The following is a 23,221-nucleotide window of genomic DNA, read 5'->3' as shown; positions in this document are numbered from 1 at the left end:
CTTAACTCAACTTCTATTCATCTTAGCTAACACCAGTATTCAAATCATAAGTAATTTCCACGAAAACAAACTTAATCCTTGCTCAATATCGAGAATCATCAATTAAAGAATCCGTAGTATCATTTAAGAACACAACAAATTTCAATTTAAGACTCACGGTCATGCTCGACTCCAACGTATAGATACTCGTCACCATGCCTATACGCCGTACTCAACAAGAGGCAAATATCAAATAGGACTCAACTCTTAATCCCTCAAGCTAAGGTTAGACCGAACACTTACCTCGAACTTCCACGGCCAACTCAATCCTCAAACACCGCCTTTCCTTTCGAATTCGGCTCCAAATCAATTGTATCTATACATAATCGACTTCATAACATCAATAAACGCTAAACAATCCAATTCAAATGCTTAATTATGGCTTTCTAACCATTCTTCCCAGAAAGTCAAAAATTGACCCCAGGCCCGCTTTGTCAAAGCACAAGGTTCGGACCAAAACCCGATCACCCATTCACCCACGAGCCCGAATATACAATTTGTTTTGAAATCCAACCCCGAAATGAGGTCAAATTCCCTAATAATCAAAAAGCCCTAATTCTACCCAAATCCCTAATTTTCTACCCTTAATCATATTTTAGGCCTAGAAATCTAGTGGGTGTTGATAAAAATGAAAGAAAACAAGTCAAAGATTACTTACCCAAGAGGTTATGGTGATGAAGTTCTTCAAAAATCGCCCATGAGATGTGGAGAAGAAGAAGTTTGTGAAAAGTAACGAAAATCCCCTAATGTGTTCTGTTTTTGAAACTTAAAATAACTGGGCAAAATTGTTCATCGCGTTCGGGATAGGTTCATCGCGTTCGCGATAGGTTAGGCCTTCGCGTTCGCGGAAGACGCTCGCGTTCGCGTAGGTTTATTTCCCCTCCCCTGCCCAGGCTCAATTGGCCTTCGCGTTCGCGTGGCCAGGACCGCGTTCGCGGAGGGAAGACCCCCCCAACGCCTCGCGTTCGCGTAGAAGGAATTTCCTTCAGCGTAATTAACACATCGCGTTCGCGAGGGTCCTCCCATGAACGCGAAGAAGAAAGTATCAGCACACCAGAAACTGGAAAAACCTGCAACTTTTTGAGTTCCAAAAACCTTCCGAAACACATCCGAAACTCACCCGAGCCCTCGGGGCTCCAAACCAAACATACGTACTAACTCAAAAACATCATACGGACTTATCTGTGCGATCAATCGCCAAACTAACATCGTTAACAACGAATTAAACCTTAGAATCAATGAAATATTTCAAACTTCTTAAAACATCAAATTTTGCATTAAGGCTCGAATCACGTCAAATGGATTCCGTTTCTTACCAAACTTCACAAAATTATCTTAAATCATATATAAGACCTGTATCGGGCGCCGAAACCAAAATACGGGCCCGATACCAACATGTTCTAATCGAAATTCACTTCCAAATCCTTTAAACAATTTCAGAAAATAATTTTCTTTAAAAATTCATTTCTCGGGCTTGGGACCTCGGAATTCGATTCCGGGCATACGCCCAAGTCCCATATTTTCCTACGGACCCTCCGGGACCGTCGAATCACGGGTCCGGTTCCGTTTACCCAAAATGTTGACCGAAGTCAACTTAAATGCATTTTAAGTCAAAATTTCAATATTTCACAGATTTTTCACATAACAGCTTTCTGGCTACACGCCCGGACTGCGCATGCAAATCGAGGTGAAGATAAAAAAGGTTTTTAAGGGCTCGGAACACAGAATTCATTTTAAATACAAGTGATGACCTTTTGGGTCATCACACCGTGACTAGGGGCAGGTCCATTCGCTCTATCTTGAACCTCGACACGAACTCCCTAAGCATTTCATTATCACTCTGCTTCACTTTGAAAAGGTCTAATTTCCTCGTCTCGACCTTGATGGCGCCGTCATGGGCCTTTAAGAAAGCGTCCACAAGCATAGCAAATGAATTAATAGAATTTGGAGACAAGTTGTGATACCATATTATCGCTCCTTTGGACAAGGTTTTCCCAAATTTCTTCAACTACACTGATTGTTGTGAGCTAAATCTTTGACCAATACTCCGAAGATTAGAGTCTCGAACAATGGCACTACCCTCATGATACATAACTGAGCATGATTTTATAGTTTATCCCATGCAAACTATGTGAGTTTTAAATTTCCAACTAGACTTACTGACGATTTTCACATCTCCCCCTTAGACCAAAGGTTAAGGTCTTGTACCTGCGGATCCTTCTCTTTTGTCGGGATCCGTACAACTTTCCTTATCTTCTGCAATTCTTAGCACTTTACGTCAATGACGAATCATCTTCTGACTTACTTCTGGGCAATCTTTCTTGCTAGGAAAAACTAAATTACTTAATGATTATCCTACACAACTATCATGCACAATCTTAATGATTAAACCCTGCTCATACTGCCAATCTTGGGGAAACCCCTTTGCGATAACCTTTAAAGGCTATTCTTCTGTAGCTTTCTCTCTTACTACCTAGCTTTTTTTCACTGTCACTGTACTTCGGTTTTAACTTAAACTCTTTGGATTCTAACACGTGTTCGGTATTTCAAAATGTTACCCACTTACTAGAGTTAACCTGGCTAAGTAAATCAAACCATACCTCTACTTGCTCTACTGAAATTGCTAATTCACTATATATACTTAAAACTTACTTACTTACTATTCTTTTACTAACCACCTGCTAGCATCATATTTTCTTGTTCTTCTTTGAATAACTAAAGTGAAGCATAAGGTTATTCCTAACTTCCCTCACTATCCGACCCTATTCTACGGAATTATTTTTTTTAACTATGCATATGGATCACACTTAGGGAAATTTCATCTGTCTTAAAAAAAATCGGAATATCTAACCTCAAACATTGGCTCTACTTCAAAATTATATCAGACTATAAACCTCAGGGATAAACACTTAGTCACATATCCTAAGGGGTAATTGTCATATCTTTTATCTCAGAATAATAGTTGTTTCTTATACTATCTTACTAACATGGTACCTTCTAGTTCAGATTTGAATAAGTCAGAACAACTTAAAATCACTCTCTGAAATTCCATATCGTCTGCTCTTGGTTCTCATTTCGTACATCATATCTTTTTAGTCAAATGCATGAGTCGACGAAAAACTCATCTTTAGTATAATAAATGTTTCTGAATCCAAGGTATTTTGCCCTTAGGCCCTTTTCTGTCCACAACTATATGCCCGATGCGGTTCAATTCTTAACATGTTACGTTGTGGGGTCTAACATCTGAACTATCATCATCCAACCTATGGCTCTATTTCCAAGAATTAAATAAAACTGTTTTTTGTGAGGTAAAACACATACGGATACACTAACATACACAAACTTGTCCTTTAGAGTATACCATCATATGATAAATCACTTCATGCATCATCCGGCGAGTCTTGGGTCTTAATTCGGACCTAAAACATGCGAAGATTTTCTAAAGTCACAGTTACTTACATTTCCTATTAGTACCCATAGGCATCACTGTATACTCACAAGTCACCAGAATTCGGATACACTGAAAATTGGAGATCTGATAACTAAATAACTAAATGTTAGCGTACTGAATAACCATAAACTTGCTAACTGAAAGACTTTATAACCGGTAACTGATGTAAACTGATAACCATAGAACATGATAACTTCTTTTGTATTTTTTGATAATGTTATGCTCTAGTTTGTATTATTATCACTTGCATCCACTTTTAACTCTCAAGTCTCATTTGTTACCAACCTGTACTAAAGAATTATACCCCAATAGGAAATTATCCTCTCTAATACCTCGAGTTTTTCTTACCCGTTACTTAGGAATTTGATACGTCTGGAATTCGATAGGAAGGGAAGGTTACTTATTGCTCTAAGCTTCATGGCACGATCTAGAGTAGAAAGAAATGTGACAATTCTGAGTGTCTTGGTAGTTAACCATCTATATATGTGGCCGGCACACACATATATAGGAAACTCCACTAAACATGGCTTCTTAGACTCCCTAGGACTCTTGAACCTTGATCTCTGATACCAAGCTTTGTCACAGCCCGAACATAGGCCTGGACATAACGCGGCACCCGGTGCCTAACTACATGTGACCGAGCGAACCAACTAGCTGGCTGAATCAACATGTGATATCATAACATACTGAATGCGAAAGATAAACTAGCACATGCTAATATACTGAAAGTCTGAATGATATAAATCAAGTGCGAAAATACTAATATAAATCTGAAACATATCTGTAGCCAACATTGCTTAACATGAAAAGCCTTTGACTCTATCTAACTATTACTCTTGTCTATGAAGCCTCTAATGAAGTACGGAGAACACTAACTGTCTGCAAATAGTGAAAGACTATAAAGTAGTGGTAATGCCTCGAAAGAACTAGGGCTTACCAAATAGCTAATACAAGGATCCTAGCGCTCTAAATCGTCAACCTATAAATCGTTCCCTGCATCGTGAGATGCAGACCCCGGCGAAAGGTACATCAGTAGATTTGAATTGCACTAGTATGTAAAGCAACTGGAAAAAAAGAACTGTAAATGCTACAATCTAAATTGAATTGATAACTGATAACTAAAATGATAACTAATATCTGATAATTGAAATGATAACTGCTAAAACTGAAATTGAAATGATAACTAATAACTGATAACTGAAATGATAAATGAATTGAACAAAGGAAGTAAGGATATGAATACTTTCTCTTCCGAATGATGAACCACCTGTGTATCTGAAAAAACTACAGCCTCGGGCCCTAGTATATGTATACATAACTACGGCCTCGGGCCAAAAATGCATAAATCATAAACTACTGCCTCAGGCCCAAACAAGCATAAAGCATAAATGACAGCCTCAGGCCTAAACATGCATAAAGCATAAACTACAGCCTCAGACCCAAATACATGTGTTCAATATTCAGGGATTTAAATTCAGGAACTGAGAATCATACTCCAATATGTGATGCATAAATACTGAATCATATTGTGTTACATGATACTGAATTGGACTAGACTGAGACATGTATTCTTGAATTGATTATGAAAAACTTCAATTGTTTATGACATGTTGAGTAGCCTAGACTGAGACTCATGGGCATCAAACCCAAGTCTATATTGATTACACACTGAGCTCACAACGTTCAAAATAAAAGTCATGAATGAGTTTTGAAGCTAGAAAATATAAGTTCTGCAACTATTCAAGTTACTAGGCTTAACTATATTTCTGATGCAATTAGTAACGTTGTAAAAAAAATGTAGTGTAGGGAGAATCATAAACATTCCCAAACATAGAGAGTTAGCCTCACATACCTTAACTTCCTACTCTTGAGCTTAATACAACGTTCGCCAACCCTTTCAACTTTAATCTATATCAATACAAGTCAAAGAGATTCCATATTAGCAATAATACTCATGTTTTGGTCACTTAGGCATTTTATCAAATACTTGGTGGGTATAAAGCTTCATAACCCTCATTAATGGTATTTCTACACCCAACAACCCATTCTCACTATTCTAAAATCTCAAATTTCTTATAATCAATATCATTCTTCTTCACCCATAAGATAAACAACACCCTTAACCAATAATCAACAATCAACAACCAAAACCTATAATTCTTCATGCTTTTCTATCAAACCCATCAACTCATATCACGTGAACATAGAGTCTATAATCATTTATACAATGATATAATCCATTAGAGGGTGAAGATATTACCTTTTGACGTTCAATCCTCTTAAATTCGAGTTCTAGGGTTTCTTTTCTCAACAGTGATGTCCCAATCGAATATCTAATGATTTGAAGGATTTACCCATGTTAATAAGGTATTGGAGAATTCTAACTAACTTAGAATCACTATTAGAACTTACCTTGGATGAGGAGGGATCTTGGAGGAAGTTAGGTTCTTGAGAGCTTCCTTTTCTAGAGCAAGTTTTCGTGTTTTGGGGTGTAAGGGATGAGGTAGGGCTTATAAAATGACATCCCGGGTGCGCCTCCATGCAGATGAAGGACCAACTACGCACCTGAATGTGCATCAAAGGAAGTAACACTACCACAAGTGCACGGTCACGCACGGGACTAGCTGGGCGTGCACCTGGACGTGCATACTGCGTATTGTCCACTAAGACGCGCATAACATTTTGCACAATGGTCCGTTCGGGCTCCATAATATATCATTGGAAAGGTATTTTAAAGGTCTACAACTCTCGTGTATTACGTTTTCTAAAATTCTTAACAGAGTTTTACGAAATCTTTCTAGAAGATAGACCTTCTATAAACTATTTCCAATGTGATTTGAGTTCTTACATATTCATGAGTTTAAATTGTGTGTTGCCCTTTTTGGGAAATAGTAATTTGAGATTAAGTGGTGTATCACTCGTTTAAGATTACTCGTGCTTCGAATGCTAGTCATTTCGCTTCGTTCTTTGGGAAGGAATCTGATGTGCTTAAAGTCTTCATTACTAACGAACCTAAAGTTGTGATTTCTGGAATATTCTATATGTTGATGTTTATGACGATGATCCTTGAAATTAAAGAAATGAAAGCATGAAATATGAAATACGGTCGATTTGCCGAGAATGATATTACAATTGTAGCTATTGGTGCCAATGAAATGGAAAGATATGTGAAAGATTATGAAATAAGTTGTAAATCCTTTAAATAATAAATGCCTTAGAAGTATCGTTTAGTCACCGAGGAAGGGTAGGTTGAAATAACCTAACCCCAAAACTACATGTGCCAGTGTAGGAGCGAGTGAGGGGTAAAATCCTCGTGTGAGGTGATGAGAGTTTTCCCCGAATATGGGATGGGATTGATGTGTTGAGATAATTCCCCTTAAATGGGATGAGATGATTGTTAGCAGGATGTGAGGTGATGTCGACCCACATGGCATTGTGGTGACACGGCTTAGCCGATCAGGCAGAGATCGGACTTCGTGCTAAAAGCACGCTGGTTTTGTGAGTGGAGGTCTCGGGGTGAGATGGATTAGCCAATCGGGCTGATATTGGGCTCCGTCCTAAAAAGCACGGTAGTATTGTGAGTGGACGTCTCGGGGTGAGACGGCTTAGCCAATCAGGCTAAGATCGAACTCCGTGCTAAAAGCACGGTGCTGTATCGGTACTAAAGATCTCCCAACTTAAACATAATGAAATTTACTTGAAATCTATCTTTCTCCTAACTTAGTACTTTAACATTATCTGAGGTTCTCATTGATTCGATGTTTTCTTCTCATTTTACTGTTTCTCATTCTATTAAGAGGGTGTTTAGTCTTACATACTAGTACTATTCCATATGTACTAATGTCCCTTTTGTCGGGGGCGATGCATCTTCAATGGATTCAGGTGGTTCTTTAGCAGGCAGCCTTAATTCTCGTTAGCAGTTACTCTCTACTCAGCAGGTTTTGGTGACCCCTACTCTGTTCTGGGCTTTATGTCATTTGACATTGTATTTTGTGCTTTGAGGTATAGCCGGGGCCTTGTCGCCAGCACTTCCATACTATTCTTCTGTTGTACTTAGAGGCTTCGTAGACAGGTTGTGGGTGGTGTTTGATGTTGGGAATCAAACTAGTAAGTGTTAGTATTTGGCAAACATGTTTTTCATCATATCTACAAACTTGTAATATTTTGGAAACCATAATTGAATATCCTTTGAGTAATGGAAAAAGAATGTGGAACACTTGACCTTTCTCAGATCTATCACTTGTACTGACTCTTATATTGTTAATGGGCAAGGTTGGGTAGACGGCATCTAGCAGGCTTGCTTAACCAGGGTATCTTGGTTGAGCGCCGGTCGGGACGTTTTACGGTTGCTTGTTCTTTTAAGAGGGTGTTTAGTCATACATACTAGTACTATTCCATATGTACTAACATCCCTTTTGTCGGGGGTGTTGCATCTTCAATGGATGCAGGTGGTTCGTCAGTGGGCAGCCTTGATTCTCGTTAGCAGTTACTCTATACTCAGCAGGTTTTGGTGAGCCTACTCTGTTTCGGGCTTTATGTCATTTGCTGTTGTATTTTGTGCTTTGAGGTATAGCCGGAGCCTTGTTGCCAGCACTTTCATACTACTCTTCTGTTGTACTAAAAGGTTCCGTAGACTGGTTATGGATGGTGCTTGATGTTGGGAATTAAACTAGTAAGTGTTGGTATTTGCCATATTTTTCATCATATCTATAAACTTGTAATATTTTGGAAACCATAAGTGAATATCCTTTGAGTAATACAAAAAGAGTGTGAAACACTTGACTCCTCTCATGTTTATCACTTGTACGGATTCTTATATTGTTAATGGGCAAGGTTGGGTAGATGGCATCTAGCAGGCTTGCTTAATCGGGGTATCTCGGTTGAGTGCCGATCGCGCTCCGCGAGGTCGGGGCATGACAGTGATATGGAAATTGAGCTGTGTGGATCCATATGGGAGTTCAAAGAAGAAAGACAAGACCCATACATCTTGCAATTGGAAAATTCAAGAACGCAAAATAACATTCCACAAAATAAAGCCAAGAAAAGCAAGATGTATAATTTGACGTTTGGCTTTTTCATCTAGTTACCCCCCCTCCCGCCCTCCCCGCTCGTGGTCACAAGCTTGATTCCAAGTTAGGTGCCCAATTCATATCCTCCAAGTAGCGATAAAAGTGGTAAAGTTGACCAGTGTCATACTATGACGTTAAATACGGCGCTTGGTGGGAGGCAATACATCATTTCTAAAATTTTAAGTCATTTTGGAAATTTTCTTTTTTACTATAGTTTATTATTTTATTTTTGACTAATCTGCAATGTTTCGGAATTTTAGGAGTTCGTTTGAGCAGTTTGAGATATTGGAGGAACAAAAAAAATAGTGGCTACCCAGTTTTCTATCTGATTTCTAGTGCAGCCGCATCTGCAAAAATATTCATGCAGATGCGAAAACGTAGAAGCGAGAAAAGGGGAGCAGACGCGCATATTGCACAGAAGCGGTTCGTAGACCAAAGAAGAGCTCAAAACACCGCAGATGCGACTCGTCGAGTAAGTTTAAAGAACCAGCCCTTCTTCAGCAAGTAAAAACTCCAAACTCTCCTCTCCCAAACATTAACTCCTCTCATCTCTTGCACACAACTGCTACTTTCACTACCACTTCTTGCATTCTAGTGCTAGCATACAAAATAACCAGGTATGCTCTGTCTCAATCTCTCTTCTACTTCTATTTTATTCTTCTCTCATTCTCTTTTCCTTCTACCCTATAGTTGTTTCCCCCACAGTCCCATTTTTTCTCCCCATCTTGATTAGTGATAGTGGTAGGTTGACGGAAATTGGTTGAGAGAGTATTTGCGCATGTTGTCGATGTTGGAAAAAAATTGGGGAATGATAACCCAAACAACTTTAAAGAAAAACCAAAACAATATGTGCTTGTCATATGTTCGACCATTTGTCTACAAGAAATTTTGGTGCTTTGTGTCTTGAAATCATGTGGAATCAAGTCATATGTTCATGTAGTGTAAAAATTTACAAGTCTTGAGTATGGTTTTGTGCCAAAAACATGATTTGAATTAAATAGAGTCGGAAGTTTTTCAGCCCTTGAAAATTTGGTGAAAATTGCTTCTGTGAATAGAAGCCCGCATATGCGTGCTCGCTGCATTGACTGTTCCGCAGGTGCGCAATTTCTTGACTGTTTCGGAGTTGCACCTGCGATGATTTTTCCACATGTGCGAAATTAGTTGAGCAGTGAAACATCGCAGAGACGGATTTTCTTCCGCAGAAGAGGAACTGCGCCTGCGATGGTTTTCCCACAGGTACGGTAGCTGGAAAGTTTTCACCAAGGCAGTAGCGTGCCATCTGTGGCTTGTTGGGCCTATTTGGCTTGATTCTGTGGCCTAATTGATGTGTTTTGAATTTCTTAACATGACTTAATCTCCGACTAACTTGGTTTTGATTTTTTAGGTACTTTGAGCTTCAAAAATGGACCCACACACAAATGAAAATGCGGCACTTGATCATGAAATGAGGAAGAGGTTGTGGAGAAGCAATTTGACGTTGATTGCTTCATGTCTGCTTATTTTCATTGCCGATACTATGACAACCTTCTCAAAAATAAGGTCCTTCTTGAAAAGAGGATCTTCGATGTTAAATTGGTTGAACTACTTCCAGATTTCTATGGTCGTTTGCAGACCATTGGTTGGACTTGTTTCATGCCTACGCCATGTAATGCCAATGAGGAATGGGTTCGCAAGTTATACGCAAAAATTAAGCGGACAAACTCTAACGACCCACAACTCACCATAAGGGGAAAAATAGTGAGATTTGGACCTGAGTAGACCAATGAGGTTTTTGGGCTTCCGGAACATCCACTTGAGCCGGTACAAGAAAAAGATACATGCTCAAACAGAGAGTGGCTAGAATCTAAACATTATCCCTCAGACAAGAGAGAGAAGTGGGACAACAAGAGGAAGCGTTTAAAGTCCATTGACTCCATAGATGAGGCCAAGATGTGGCTTTATATCATCTGTAGCAGAGTCTCACCCTATGGCAATGACTCTGATGTGTCATATGTCAGGGCCCTGATGATCGCATGCACACTTGACGGCATTCCGGTGAATGCTGGTCATTATAAAGTTTGGGAGATGAAAGAGTACCTGTTGCAAGACAATCCAGGCTTGATGTTTCCTTTGTTAATCACATAGTTGTGCCAGCGGGCAGATCTTGATGTGCTCAACACCGGTCATTGGTTACCAGCTGATAAACCCCTGCATCCGTTGAGAGTAATGGGAGAGGGTAGTGTAGTCAAAAGAAATAAGAGGAAAATCATCACATTGTCGGGCCAGAGTCCTCCTCACAAGCTGCACAGGCTGAGGGGCCCTTTGGGATGCTCAATTCCCAACTTGCATCCATTCGTGACTTAGTGTCATAGCTCTCTAGCGGGCCCTCACACTCTCAGCATATGCCTGACTACTTCACCAGAAAAGAGATGAAGACATACCTAGAGGCCCAAAAAAACCAGGCTGAGTCTCGTGAGAAGCTGGCAGCTTACGCCAGCAAGCTCGAGGCAGCCTATGGCAATATGGCCAAGGATCATGTTGATCTCCAGACAGGCTTCACGAATGAGAAAGAGAGAAACAAGAAAAAGGTCAAATTCATGGTGAAGAAGTGGAGAGGCATCAAGGCCATCTTTAAATGGGGGCAATAAACAAGAAGATATTGGTCGAGGACAAGGACGACAGTGAGGGGTATTCTTTCTTGTCGAATGATGCTGATACTAATGATACCGATGATGATGATGAGGCGATAGTCTACACAACAGTGATGAGCCTTTTCCAGCAGTTTGCTAGTCTGATGCAAACCTCAAGGAGATCCTCAAACTACTCCTATTTTATTATGATATTATGCAATGAGGACACTGCATTATTTTTAGTTTGGGGTGGCTTTAAGGAGTATACTTTATTTATACATCTATGCTTGACTTGTACCCTTGTTGAGCTTATGCATTTGTATGGATATTGTGTGCCCTTGTCGGGCTTGTTTTACTATTATGGATGATCGTGTGCCCTTGCTGGGTTTAGTTTTTGGTTTGCATTGTATTTGCGGATTAGTCGCTTTTGTTATTTTATTTTCTTTAATAGTTTTTAGTTATTTTATTTTTATTCCTTTTAGTAGTTTTTAGTTTATGTTATTTTTTTATTCCTTTAATATTAGTCGTTTTTGTTATTTTATTTTATTTTCTTTAGTAGTTTGTAGTTTATATTGTATTTATCTCTTTGGTAGTAATATACTTGTCAATAAATCTCCTTGGAATTTTTTTATGCCACGATTCTCTCTCGAGGAGTATTTTTTATATTGAACTGGGTGACTTTTTCCTATGATGGATGCCATGATAACTTTCTTAAGGGAATTAGTCTTATTTATTTATGTGGAGAATTTTGTATTGTTGGTACTAATAAAATTAGTCTTTTGTATGTGAGTTGTGAATTGAGAATACCCCTCCGAAATATTTTGATGAAAAATTGAAAATAAGTTGCATGTGGGAGAATAATTTTTGTGATAACTTTTTGGCTCATTTTGTGACTCTTCGCCTACTAGCTGGCAAGATATTGCTCTAATTGTTCTTATTGAGAAGTGAAATTGATTTGTCTTGATTAGTTATGTGCCATTTGTGTTAGTTTTTGTTAAAAATAATTCTTGTGTTTACTTTTATCATGTGGAACTTGCCCGATTGATGTTTCAATGCTAATCTTAATTATGTTTGGTTGGAGGGATGACCTTAGGCGTTCTTTGTTATCTTCGAAAAAGCCTCTTTAGTCTTTCATGCCTACCATTGCATAAATATTATCACTAATAATCTCATTTGAGCCTTTAACATTTTATTTGGCTACTACATTACAAACCTTTATCCTTTTGTGAAATAATTCCCTCTTTTGTACTCCTCCCTCCTTGAATGTTAAGAATGAGGCTAAAAGCCTAAGTTGGGGGGTGTTGGTGTCAGTTGACAAATAGTGAAGATGTACATTGTATGTAAAAGCAAATACGTCAAAGTTGTGTTATATAAAGGTACTTAATCTCCAAAAGAAAAGCAAAAAAATATATATAGTAGCCAAATATATATATATATATATATATATATATATATATATATATATATATATATATATATATATATATATATATATAAGGGAGTCTTGAGAAAATTAGAGAGGTGGTTCAATGTTGGTAACTAGAGGTAAATAAGGGATATGTGGTTTAAAAAGAAGCAAAGTGAAAACAAGAAAGACAAAATATCAGTGGTATTCAAGGAGGATGTAATCACTTTTATCCCAAATGCTTATCGTACCCTTCCCTGAGTCTACATTACAAGCTTAAAATGTCCTTATGGGATCTCCAATCGAGTGTTCTTGAATTGACGTCGAATTAAAACAAGGGCAAGCTTATGGCATGATATTTGTAACACTTGAAATTCTTTGTTAAGAGTGGGTGTCTTTTTGCATTTGTCCCTTATGTTGTTGTTGTAAATATGGTAATTTTGGGACTTTCTTTCTTGTGAGGGCACATGTATTATGATGGATAGGTGACACTGATAAATTCTTAATTGAATAGATTGAGCTTATGTAGTAGACTAGTGCTTTTGAATTACTTCTTGAGGCTTGGTTGTTGTCATTTAATTATTTTGGAACTCTATTGCATCCTTGAGATTGAGGTTTTAAATGAGGGAGTTATTTGGTTGAAGTTCACATGCTTGAGCCTAATTATTAGTACCAACCAAAACCGTAAGTGTGGTGTTTTAATTGGAGAATGTGGTTTGGGAATGATAGCGATGCTACTTGAGCCTTAAATGGTAGAGCCTTATTGAATATTTGGTTTTGTTTTCTTGAAAACAAGCAAAAGCTTTAAGTTGCGGGTGTTGATGAGTGATGGTTTTACCAATTATTTTAGTCTCTTTACTTTAGTTTTTGTATCCTTTAATTATAAAATGAGGTCATTTATTATGTGTATTTCTATATTTCATGTGAAAGTAGTCATGACGAGAGTTGAGACCAAATGGAGTGGAATTGCGCAAAAAAGAGTTGAAGTAGAAAAAATGCGGTCAGTGATTTTGCATCTGCGAAATTCTATCCGCTTCTACGGTCTCGCATCAGCGAGAGTATAGCAGCATCTGCGGAATTGCCATAGTTCCACTGGGATCGCACCTGCGTTGGAAATTCGCTTCTACGGTTAAAGTCCGCATTTGCGAAGATGCTTCTGCAGCGTCATGTCCGCTTCCGCGGAGCGTCCAGTTCCTCACAAGACACGCATCTGCGAGTAAAATTCTGCAACTGCATTGATATTTCCGCAGATGCGGCCAACGGGCTTCAGACCTAGATAACTTAGACATTTCGTATTTTCTCCATTCCAAACCCACAAATACACAACCTAGCTTATTGAAAATAGATCTTTTGCTATTTTTTGGTCCTCTTGAATAAGAAGACAAGCTTTGGAGTTAGGGTTCTTGCACACACACTTGGGTCTTGAAGATTTGAAGACTTTCTTCATTTCTTACCCTTTTTTACTAAGTGCATATTATTTATTTCAACACTTGAATGTTGTTTATAGAAATATTAATTATTAAAGTGTGAATTAAATCTCTTGTTGTGCTTATGTATTAAATGATTTTTATTTATTATGAAGTGAGTTATTGTTTCTTTAATATTTCTAAAGGGATTAGCTAACCCTAAGACTCGCCCATTAACTTCGAATTAATCTTGGAAAAGGTAATTTGAGGTTGCGAAAGATTAATTAATAAGAACTTGAGGTGTTAACCCTCATCTTATAGACTCTACCTAGGGATAGGATTGAACTACTTGTAGCCATAATCGATTATGCTTACTCTCTTAATTGTTTTAGGGATAATTCACTTAAGAAGTCTTGTTAGTCTTTGGAAGGAGCTAATAAAGAATTATTACCAAGGCTAATTAACATAAACTCACATATTTGTACAATTGTGAAATACATTCGATCGTTACTTGAGTGTAATTACCCGTGTATCCATGCTTGTAGCCATCGATCATTTTACTTGCTTTCTAAGTTAGTTTTCTTTTTTGCATCTAGACATAAATAATTTCTCAAAACTCTTTTAAGTGTTTGGCTTAGCATAATAAGAGATAAATCTCTTACATTGCTTAATCGCCTATTCATTGTTCTCTGTGAGATTCGGCCTCGACTCATATAAAATAAGAGTCAAATTGATAATAATATGAATTTGAAGCAATAAAGATGAAATAGTAGAAGACCAAATATATTATAAATGAGTTATCGTTTCTTTTCTTTCTTGCATTAACTATTTCAGAGTAATAGGTGATAATGTTTCACTATATTATCTTTTAAAATTAAGTTATTTATAGTAAAATATTATTCAATATTATTTATTCTTTAAACTTTATATTGTCACTAATTTTTAGGAGGTATAATGTCAACTTTCATCCTAAAGTTTTAGAAGACCAAAAGATTTATATTTTCATATAAGTCCTTTTTAAATTACAAATAAGGCATCCGAAAAACTTTTATGGTATATAATATCTTTATTTATTGAGCTACCTAAATGAGAACGGTATTTATTATGTTCAAAAACAGTTCTTTAACTTTTATCTTATAATTTTATATAACTCAAACAAATTCTATTCATTCACAATTCAAAAAGTGGTAAATCTTTGAAAAAGATATTCTTGCCGGAAATACATAAATAGCAGCTACGTAAAGCTCCGTGGCCAAAAAAGGAAAACTAAATTTAAATTCAATCCACTATTTATCAAGATCTAATGACTTGAATTGATTTCCTTACGAAAATATGTTGGTGTAATTGTAATTTCTAACATTCAAATGTAGTAAATTTTATTTGACAAAAAGTTGGGAAAAAATTCAATAAGTACATATTTGACTGCTCGTAGAACTACAATCTGAAGTCATATTACCTATTTCAATATTTTGTGTGTTCGTAAGCTTCTATGGTTAGTTATTAATTGTTGGATTGGCTTTTGAAAGTTATTTAGTTCTCTTTTCGATAGGTTTTTACAGACAAGTTTGATTTTCTTCTATTATATTTTTGTATTTGATATATATTTATTAGAGGATCGAATATATTATTCATATGATTTTAGGACGAGATTAGGAGGAGTGAATTCTTTGTCTTTTAATTTTTTTTTAATGTGCCATTTATTTCATAGTTCTTATAAATTTTTTATTGGCATGATGACATAATCCATTAATTTATGATCTAAGCTTTAATTATTAATTTAAACTTCATGTTGCTTAGTATTTTTTATGTTCGTCCGTAACTTTAGTCATATATTTGATACTTAATTATATATAGTTCTCATTTCAGTTTTGGTTGTACAAACTTTTGAGATCAAAATAAGCAGGCGACTCAAAAGAAGGGAATAAAATGCAAGAATAACCCTGAATTTTTTGAGATGACTAGATTCATTTTTCTTATTCAAAAACTCTAATTTTCCAGATTATTTTCTAAATTTTTGCCCCCTGAATTTTTTGAGATGACTAGATTCATTTTTCTTATTCAAAAACTCTAATTTTCTAAATTACAACAATTAAAAATGTAATACAAGCTAAAGTTAGTATATATGGAAATTATCACAAATATATCAATGCTAAATTGATAAGAAAAAAATAAAATTGGAATGAAGCATTTATAGTCAAACACATTATATATATATATATATATATATATATATATACACACACTAGGGAACCATAAGAAGATGGGAAAGATGTAAACAAGATGGTATAAAGAGATTCTACACATTTACCTCCATGGATAGTTTTTCGTATCATGTAGATCTTAGCACCAAAGGCTACCGAGCGCTTATATTCAGGTTAGTTTTTTTTTGCCCTTCATTTGCTTATAATTCTCTTTATTAAAGCCTTTCATTTAAAGGTTTACCAATGGATGTATACCGAAGGCAGTAGATACGGACATATGAATTCACCACTTCCGCTTCGAGTTATAATGAGGTAGTAAGTGTAATAATATTAAATTTATTTTTCAATATACATAATTGGTCTAAACTTAATTTTCACAAATCAGGTAGTAAGTATAATGATATTCTGCACTATATAACATAAAATTCTGAATCCGCAGCTTGTTGAAGCAGTGGTGACATGGGTGTTCCTTACATATCTACAGAAGCGTGGATTAGAGCTCTAACCTATCCCATTATTGATGATTGGCATCCAATAGGAAGAAAATGCACCTGGTAGGCTGGGAAAGGGTTACAACTAAGGGTGAACATTCGGTATTTCGGTTTGGTATTTCGGTATTCGATTTATCAATTGTGTATACCAAATACCGTACCAAAGTATTTTGGTACGGTTCGGTATTTCTTATTTTGGTTCGACGGTTTCGGTACGGTTTCGGTTTAGTATTCGCTAAATAAGCAACACTAACGAGTGACAATAATCGCTAGACTTTATCACATTGAATTATTCTTACAGTGGCTACTACAACCCTCTATGCTTACTGCTTAGGACTTTGGAGTTGTTTCTGAGTTCTCTTTGCAAGAAGTTGCTCATGAATTGTTAGATTGCGAGTATGTTAGAGTCAAAACTAAAAAGACTGCCTTTTTTGCCTCCTCTTTCCAGAAAGGGTATAAAATGTTTCAAATACATATTGGCATCTAGTATTAGTTTTTCAAATAATCATTTGTTTCGAGAGAGTTGTATGTTTTATATTTGCCTTGTCCAATTTCCGCCGCAAGAAGCCTTGAAAAAGGCCAGCCAAGCAACAGAGAATCTATTTTTCCTCCATTCAACATTAGGTATAGTATTATATCCCAATATAATAATGAATCAATGATCTAGAGAAGGGCAGGACTTTAGAAGCAAAATTAAATTTAGCTTGCTAACTTCCCAAGAGAAAATACATTGAGATTAAGCAATGTAAGGGGAGTTAGGCCTGATTACAAAGATTAAGCAAGCAAACAATCACTAAGGAAGTAGGAAAGGATCCAGGGTTGCCTGAGGCCCTGAGAGCCAGGATGCTAGTTTAAGGAGGACGGAAGGTAGAGCGTGGAGCATTTTCTTATTATGTACTTCTTTTTGGCTAAGTCCTTTTGAGAGCCTATCTTTTTCTTTTTTCTTACTGAGCAGCCTTTTTTATACACCGAGGGATCCTTGCGGAAAACTTGTTGGTCGCGGATTAGTTCGTTCTGCGCCGCCAGCGGCCTCAACTCAAAGGCGCAGGTTGATCTCTCTGGTCACCTGGGCTACGGATTTTTCCGCCCTTTTTTGCCCTTCCATTCTGTTCTTACGGTAGTTGGGTCGGAATCCGTGTGGGTGAGAGTGATAGAAAGAAAGGAGAGAGCAGGCAGCAGTGGTGAAGCTGGATGCTCGAAGTCATTTTAGATACGACAAGACCGGAGAAGCTTGTAAAGATCCAACAGATTATGAAGGATTTTTCCGACGAACCACATACCGGCAGCTGCTAGGTTTCCCCATCTCTTCTAAACTTCCCCCGGTCTTCGGCCCGAGCTGTATGAGGCTGATGTTAGGATCGGTCGGCTCATCCTCGGAATCCGAAAAGAAAACAGAGACAGAACGGAATCACTTTGTTTCAGTGACATATCTAATCAGACTGAATAGGATTTGAAGAGCTGTCACGATCATTCACAAAAATTTCAGTGAACTATTGAAGCTATCAGTGTGATTGATCAGACAAGTACCAAGGGCNCCTGGACCCGACCCCCCCCCCCCCCTTCCTGGAGCCAGCGGGTTCTGAATGACCTCCCTCTCACTTCGTTCGAGCTGAATTACCCCCTCTCTGAGACCCTCAAAGGATCCAATCGCCCTAGCTCTTTCTCCCTCCTAATTATGGTAGTCGTGGTTGATTCGAGGGCCAACCGGGGCCTCCACTGCTACCCCCCAGGTTTCCTTCAGACCCAGACATTACTACCCCCCCCCCCCCGGATGCATGAAGAAATGGAGCGACAGCCCTTTGAAGTTCATGCATAAAGAGGTACCCAAGCGCCCCGGGACGGGAGTGGGGGACAGCCCTACGCGCAGGCAACAGCAGCACCGGCTCTACGAAGTCAGAATCGAATGAAATCCAGAGAGTCGATTACAAATACATTGAAACAGGACCGTAGAAGTAGGGTAACTGGGTTGGGCCTCCAACATTAAACTAAAATTTTGGGTCGAGCATTTGGGCTGGGGCGCTGGCCAGTGTATATTGTATAGGTAAGAATTTGGTATTTCGGTATACCGAATTGTCAAAATCCTAATACCGAGGACCGTACCGTTATACCGAAATACCGAAAATTTAGTACCGAATTGAACCGAAATACCGAAAAAACTAAAACCGAAATACCAAATTAATTCGGCCCGGTTCGGAATTTAGTTTTTCGTATTTTATGCCCACCCCTAGTTACAATTCCAAAATGCCAGGGGGCTGGGCTTGCAAAAGTGGAGTGCAAGAATAGGACATCCCATGTTGGTTTAGCCTGGAGGATATTTCATAATACCTCATCTCTCTGGGCAAGAGTCCTGTTCTCCAAGCACTATAATTTGGAACCATATCCCAAAAAAACCAAATCTCCAATCTGGCAGTGTATTCTCAGGGGATAGCGGAGAATACATGCCCCATACCACCAACACTCTAGCGGAGATGACCGCACTTTTAAGGGGTCTCCAAATTGCAGAACAAAGGGTCTAACACCACTGGAAACAGTCATAGATTCTACAGAGGTAATAAGAATGCTAATCTCAGGAAATAACACTTATGACTCTATTATTGCTGAATGTAGGTTGTTGATTCAAAGGACGGACAGCGTAGCAGTAAAATACAACAGGGAACAGAATAGGATGGCTGATGCACTGGCAAAGGAAGGAGCAAGAACCAACTTTTTGGGAAGAACAACAATGCTGCCAGTTCCTCGGTGTTTGCAAATAAAAATTTTAGGCAAACATCCCAAGAACTGTAGTACCTAGAACTATTTTGGTTTCTAATAGTGATAGTCATTTTCATTTTTTCTATCTTTCTATTGAATTACTACATCAGACTTTTTTCTCCGTAAATACCGAGCTAACACTCTTTATGGCTTGTCGGTAGTTACATGAGATCATACTCCAATAATAAAATGACATACGCCACAGTAAAGGTAAGAACTTTAATATTATTTCAAATAACTTATTCCTTTTTATTTCCCCCTTTCCGTAATACATGTTGGATTGTTTTAAACAGGGAGCAGGACACGTAGCTGCCGAGTACAAGCGAGAAGAATGCTTTATTATGTTTAAGAGATGGATATCTAATGTTGCATTCATCTTTTTTTCCAATATTTCCGTGCAAAGATAAGCTCTTTGAAGCTATTACCATCCCAACTAACTGAGACTCTTGGTGATTGTTCTAGGCAGAAAATATAGGTTGAAGATTTGCAACTCTACTTCTTATTTGTCGCATTACCTTCATAAAACGAAGATATATTCTTCATGAATTGAGCAAGCATCACATGCATATGTGTGCACGTATCCATATTTCCTAATGTGTGTAGATATATTTTCTATTTCTTTGTCAATGCTATCTCATAATCAAGACAATTCTGTGAAACTATCTTAGTGAATTCTTATTCTTAAGAAGCATATATAATATAAGATAATAAATGGTACTCAAAAGGACATCCTAAACCCCAACCAAACGACTGAGTTTAGTGTATATGTATAGATTCCAGACTGACATCAAGGGGGGAAATGATTGGACTCTTCCGCTTACCTTATTATTAAGGGGAAAAGGCTTAAAATGAATGCTGAGGTGAGCACAGGGGGACGTAGCTTGAGAATCTCAATCATAAAAACAAAGGAACAAATGCTCCAAAAATAGCAATTTATGCTGATCCTGAACCGGTCTTACCTTGGACTGTGTATCCCAACTTTGTTAGAAACTTATTTGCGAATGTCAATGAAAATTATGGTAAGTTCAAAGGCTTAGTTACTGAATGTTCTCAGCTGAGGTGAAGGGGTTTGTGGCCGCCAACTTGAAAAATAACAGCATTAACGAAACAATGGAAGTAGCAAAAGATCCAGCCTCCGAAAACTTCATTTAAGTGTACCAAATTCATAAACTTAGTAAAATTACCTATAGTTTAATAAAGAACAACAAATTACTAACAAAACTTTTTCCAACGGGAAGTCTAAGGGTATGAGGGCGTATCTGATCTTTCAGCTGCAACCTAATGACATGTAATGCTTGAGCTACATTTAGTCACTTACTTCCAATATGCTCACAAGAATATAGAATGAGGTGTATTGGGGTTTCAGTTGTATAATATCCATATCCCCATTGTACAGTTTATGCAATGTCTAAGCAGCATTCCGCTTACTTGTCGCGTACTTCTCTTTTTGGAAGTAACTCAGCACGTCTGAATCTGAAAGTGAACCTTATTCCTATAAACAAGGAAGCAACAAAAATTATACATAAATTCCACTTGTACGGTAAAACTCAGTCCTCATTTAGTTTTTAGATGCTTCATTCTCAATGTCTAAGTTGACAATGCCTTCTCCAGCAGTAATATTAGAAATACAAGCTCAAACTTGACCAGTCTATCTTAATTTCTGTTGTTCACTTCATTGTAGAATGTACGACCTCTAAAGTTGTTTAGAGGAGCAAAAAGGAAAGGTAAACCTAATGTTCATGATCAAAGGCGTAGGTTGAGTTCGAGTCTTACAATAGGTAGTGTTATCCTTCTCAATTTCACTTAATAAATTATGAGTGAAGAGCCTAAGAGCGTATTGGGGATTGCCATTGACAACCCACCACAATGGAAGTTTTTATTTTCCAATCGTTTAAAAGAACAGGTTGAACAGTATTACCTGAATTCCGAGAGAAGAACTTCAGTATTTCATCAATTATTATCACCTAACAAGAAGAGTAGCAGCAGTCATAAAGGTAGAAATCATGATAAATGGAAAGCATTTATGAAGGAGAACAGAAGAATCAAGCTACTGGCAAAATAAATCACCCAAAGCACGATGGGGAAAGGTCAAACAAAATGTCAACATGATCACATAAACACAGAAACATAGCAAATGATAAGGATAATTCAGCAACTCCTTTTGGTTCCCCTTGATCATTTAAGCTCGAGAAACTTGGCCAAAATGCATGGTTTTAAGGATTGAAATACAGAGAATCAGCAACCGAGAGAAACAGCATAAAATATATCTCCACCATATTTTCTTTCTGATGCCTGACTTCTAATGTATCTATATATACCTGCAGTTAACAGACTCTATCTAGGCAGCAGCTGGGCACGTAACACAGATTGCATTAAGATGGATACGAGCTATAGAGATCAACTAAAGATCACACCTTTTTGTCTCCTAAAAATGACAAATTTGATACATGTGGCACAAACCTTAGCAATACTTTCCCTCACTTAAAACTAGAACATCTCTCCACCAAATCAGACACTTGGCTGTCTTCAAACATTTACGATAAAAGAATATCTACAGTGCGATACAGCACAAAAAGATCTTTTGCAGCTCACAAACATAATTAAAAATTAGGAGTTCATAGTGCAGGATTTTGATGGTCAATTCTCTTACAGGAAATGAAAGATATAGCACAGCTGTCCACTCTGCCCAGCTTAACGGTGTCACCTGCAATTCACATATCAGAATCATTTTAAGTGACATGTCCAGCACAAAGAAGCATCACCAAACTGAAAGAACTTACGCTGAAGTCAGAAGAACAAGAGGTCACTTACAGAGAATAGAGCGGATAATGGTTGCACATAAAGAATGAGGATGTGAAGGATCATAGTGAAGATAATTGAACCAACAAGCCATAAATTACTCCATGGAGGGATGACACTTAAGAACCAAAAAAACATAGTCAGTCCTGAAAGGACATAAAGTTATTCTGATGTAATGTCTAAATATTGTCAGCATTCTATACAGAAATGGCAAGACAACAAGATCTAGAAACAAAACAGAGCCTCAGCAAACAATGTCTCTAGAAGCTTTAAAAAGACAAGTTGACATAGAATATGACAAAATGCGGACTGCCATCCACATCTTGAGAAGGACAAGTAACTGCCCCTTGTACATACATTTACTTCTTGAGGACCAAAAAGAGTAGATGAGTAAGTCACAAGGTGATAATTAATGTAAAGAACAAAAACAACTTTCATCAGTCAGAGAAAATATTCAAAAATTCATACCCACCTTCAATAAAATCCTAAAATACTATTTTCATCATTTCTAAGAGGGATTCTGGAATTTAGGAAGGGATTTTCAATCTCTAAAGAAATCTCTCTCTTAAAATTATAGAATGGTCAAAAGGACTAACAAGTGGATGAGGTACACAAGACTTTGAGTGGCTTTAAATTAACTTTCAGAATCTAAGTCGTAAGGATTCGTCAGAAAAAAACTCAGAGAAATATTTCAATCAAATATTTACTTTTAGCAAAGTATTTTTGAAATAGAACAGAATTGAAAAGTTGGTAAGACAAAGCTAAGGAATCATAAGCAATAGGAAAATGACAGTACAACTGCCTATGAGCAGCACCATGAATTTCCAGGTTCACAAGAAGGTAAATCTTAAATCTGAGTCACCATAATTCAGTATTACTGCAATTGGTGGAGGCATTCGTTAGATGCAATTCTTTATTTTAATATCTGTAGCGTCCGGGGCAGCTTGCCCGCACCTCGACTAATTGCACAGGATACCTGCCACCTCCCACCAGCAACAGG

General features: G+C 37.5%; 1 protein-coding gene across 2 annotated transcripts in view; it reads right to left on the bottom strand.

The window, feature by feature from the left end:
- Positions 1 to 20,535: 20,535 nt before the first annotated feature.
- The window catches only part of LOC109241307 (calcium-transporting ATPase 3, endoplasmic reticulum-type), a 61,155-nt gene continuing 58,469 nt past the window's right edge, over positions 20,536 to 23,221 (bottom strand). Inside the window, exons 31-34 of one of the 2 annotated variants that reach the window (XM_019408032.1) lie at positions 22,234 to 22,339; positions 22,073 to 22,126; positions 21,341 to 21,386; positions 20,536 to 20,914 (exon numbers count right to left, since the gene is read on the bottom strand). In XM_019408032.1, coding sequence (XP_019263577.1) covers positions 20,847 to 20,914; positions 21,341 to 21,386; positions 22,073 to 22,126; positions 22,234 to 22,339 — 274 coding nt within the window. In that variant the 3' untranslated portion in view covers positions 20,536 to 20,846. Of the gene's footprint in view, positions 20,915 to 21,340; positions 21,387 to 22,072; positions 22,127 to 22,233; positions 22,368 to 23,221 lie in introns of those variants that run through there. The other variant, XM_019408033.1, reaches the window with a different exon arrangement.

This window comes from Nicotiana attenuata, unplaced genomic scaffold, assembly GCF_001879085.1.
Source record: "Nicotiana attenuata strain UT unplaced genomic scaffold, NIATTr2, whole genome shotgun sequence".
NCBI classification, from domain to species: Eukaryota; Viridiplantae; Streptophyta; class Magnoliopsida; order Solanales; family Solanaceae; genus Nicotiana; species Nicotiana attenuata.
The sequence above is the reverse complement of the archived record's forward strand: the minus strand, read 5'-3'. Positions and strand labels throughout refer to the sequence as shown.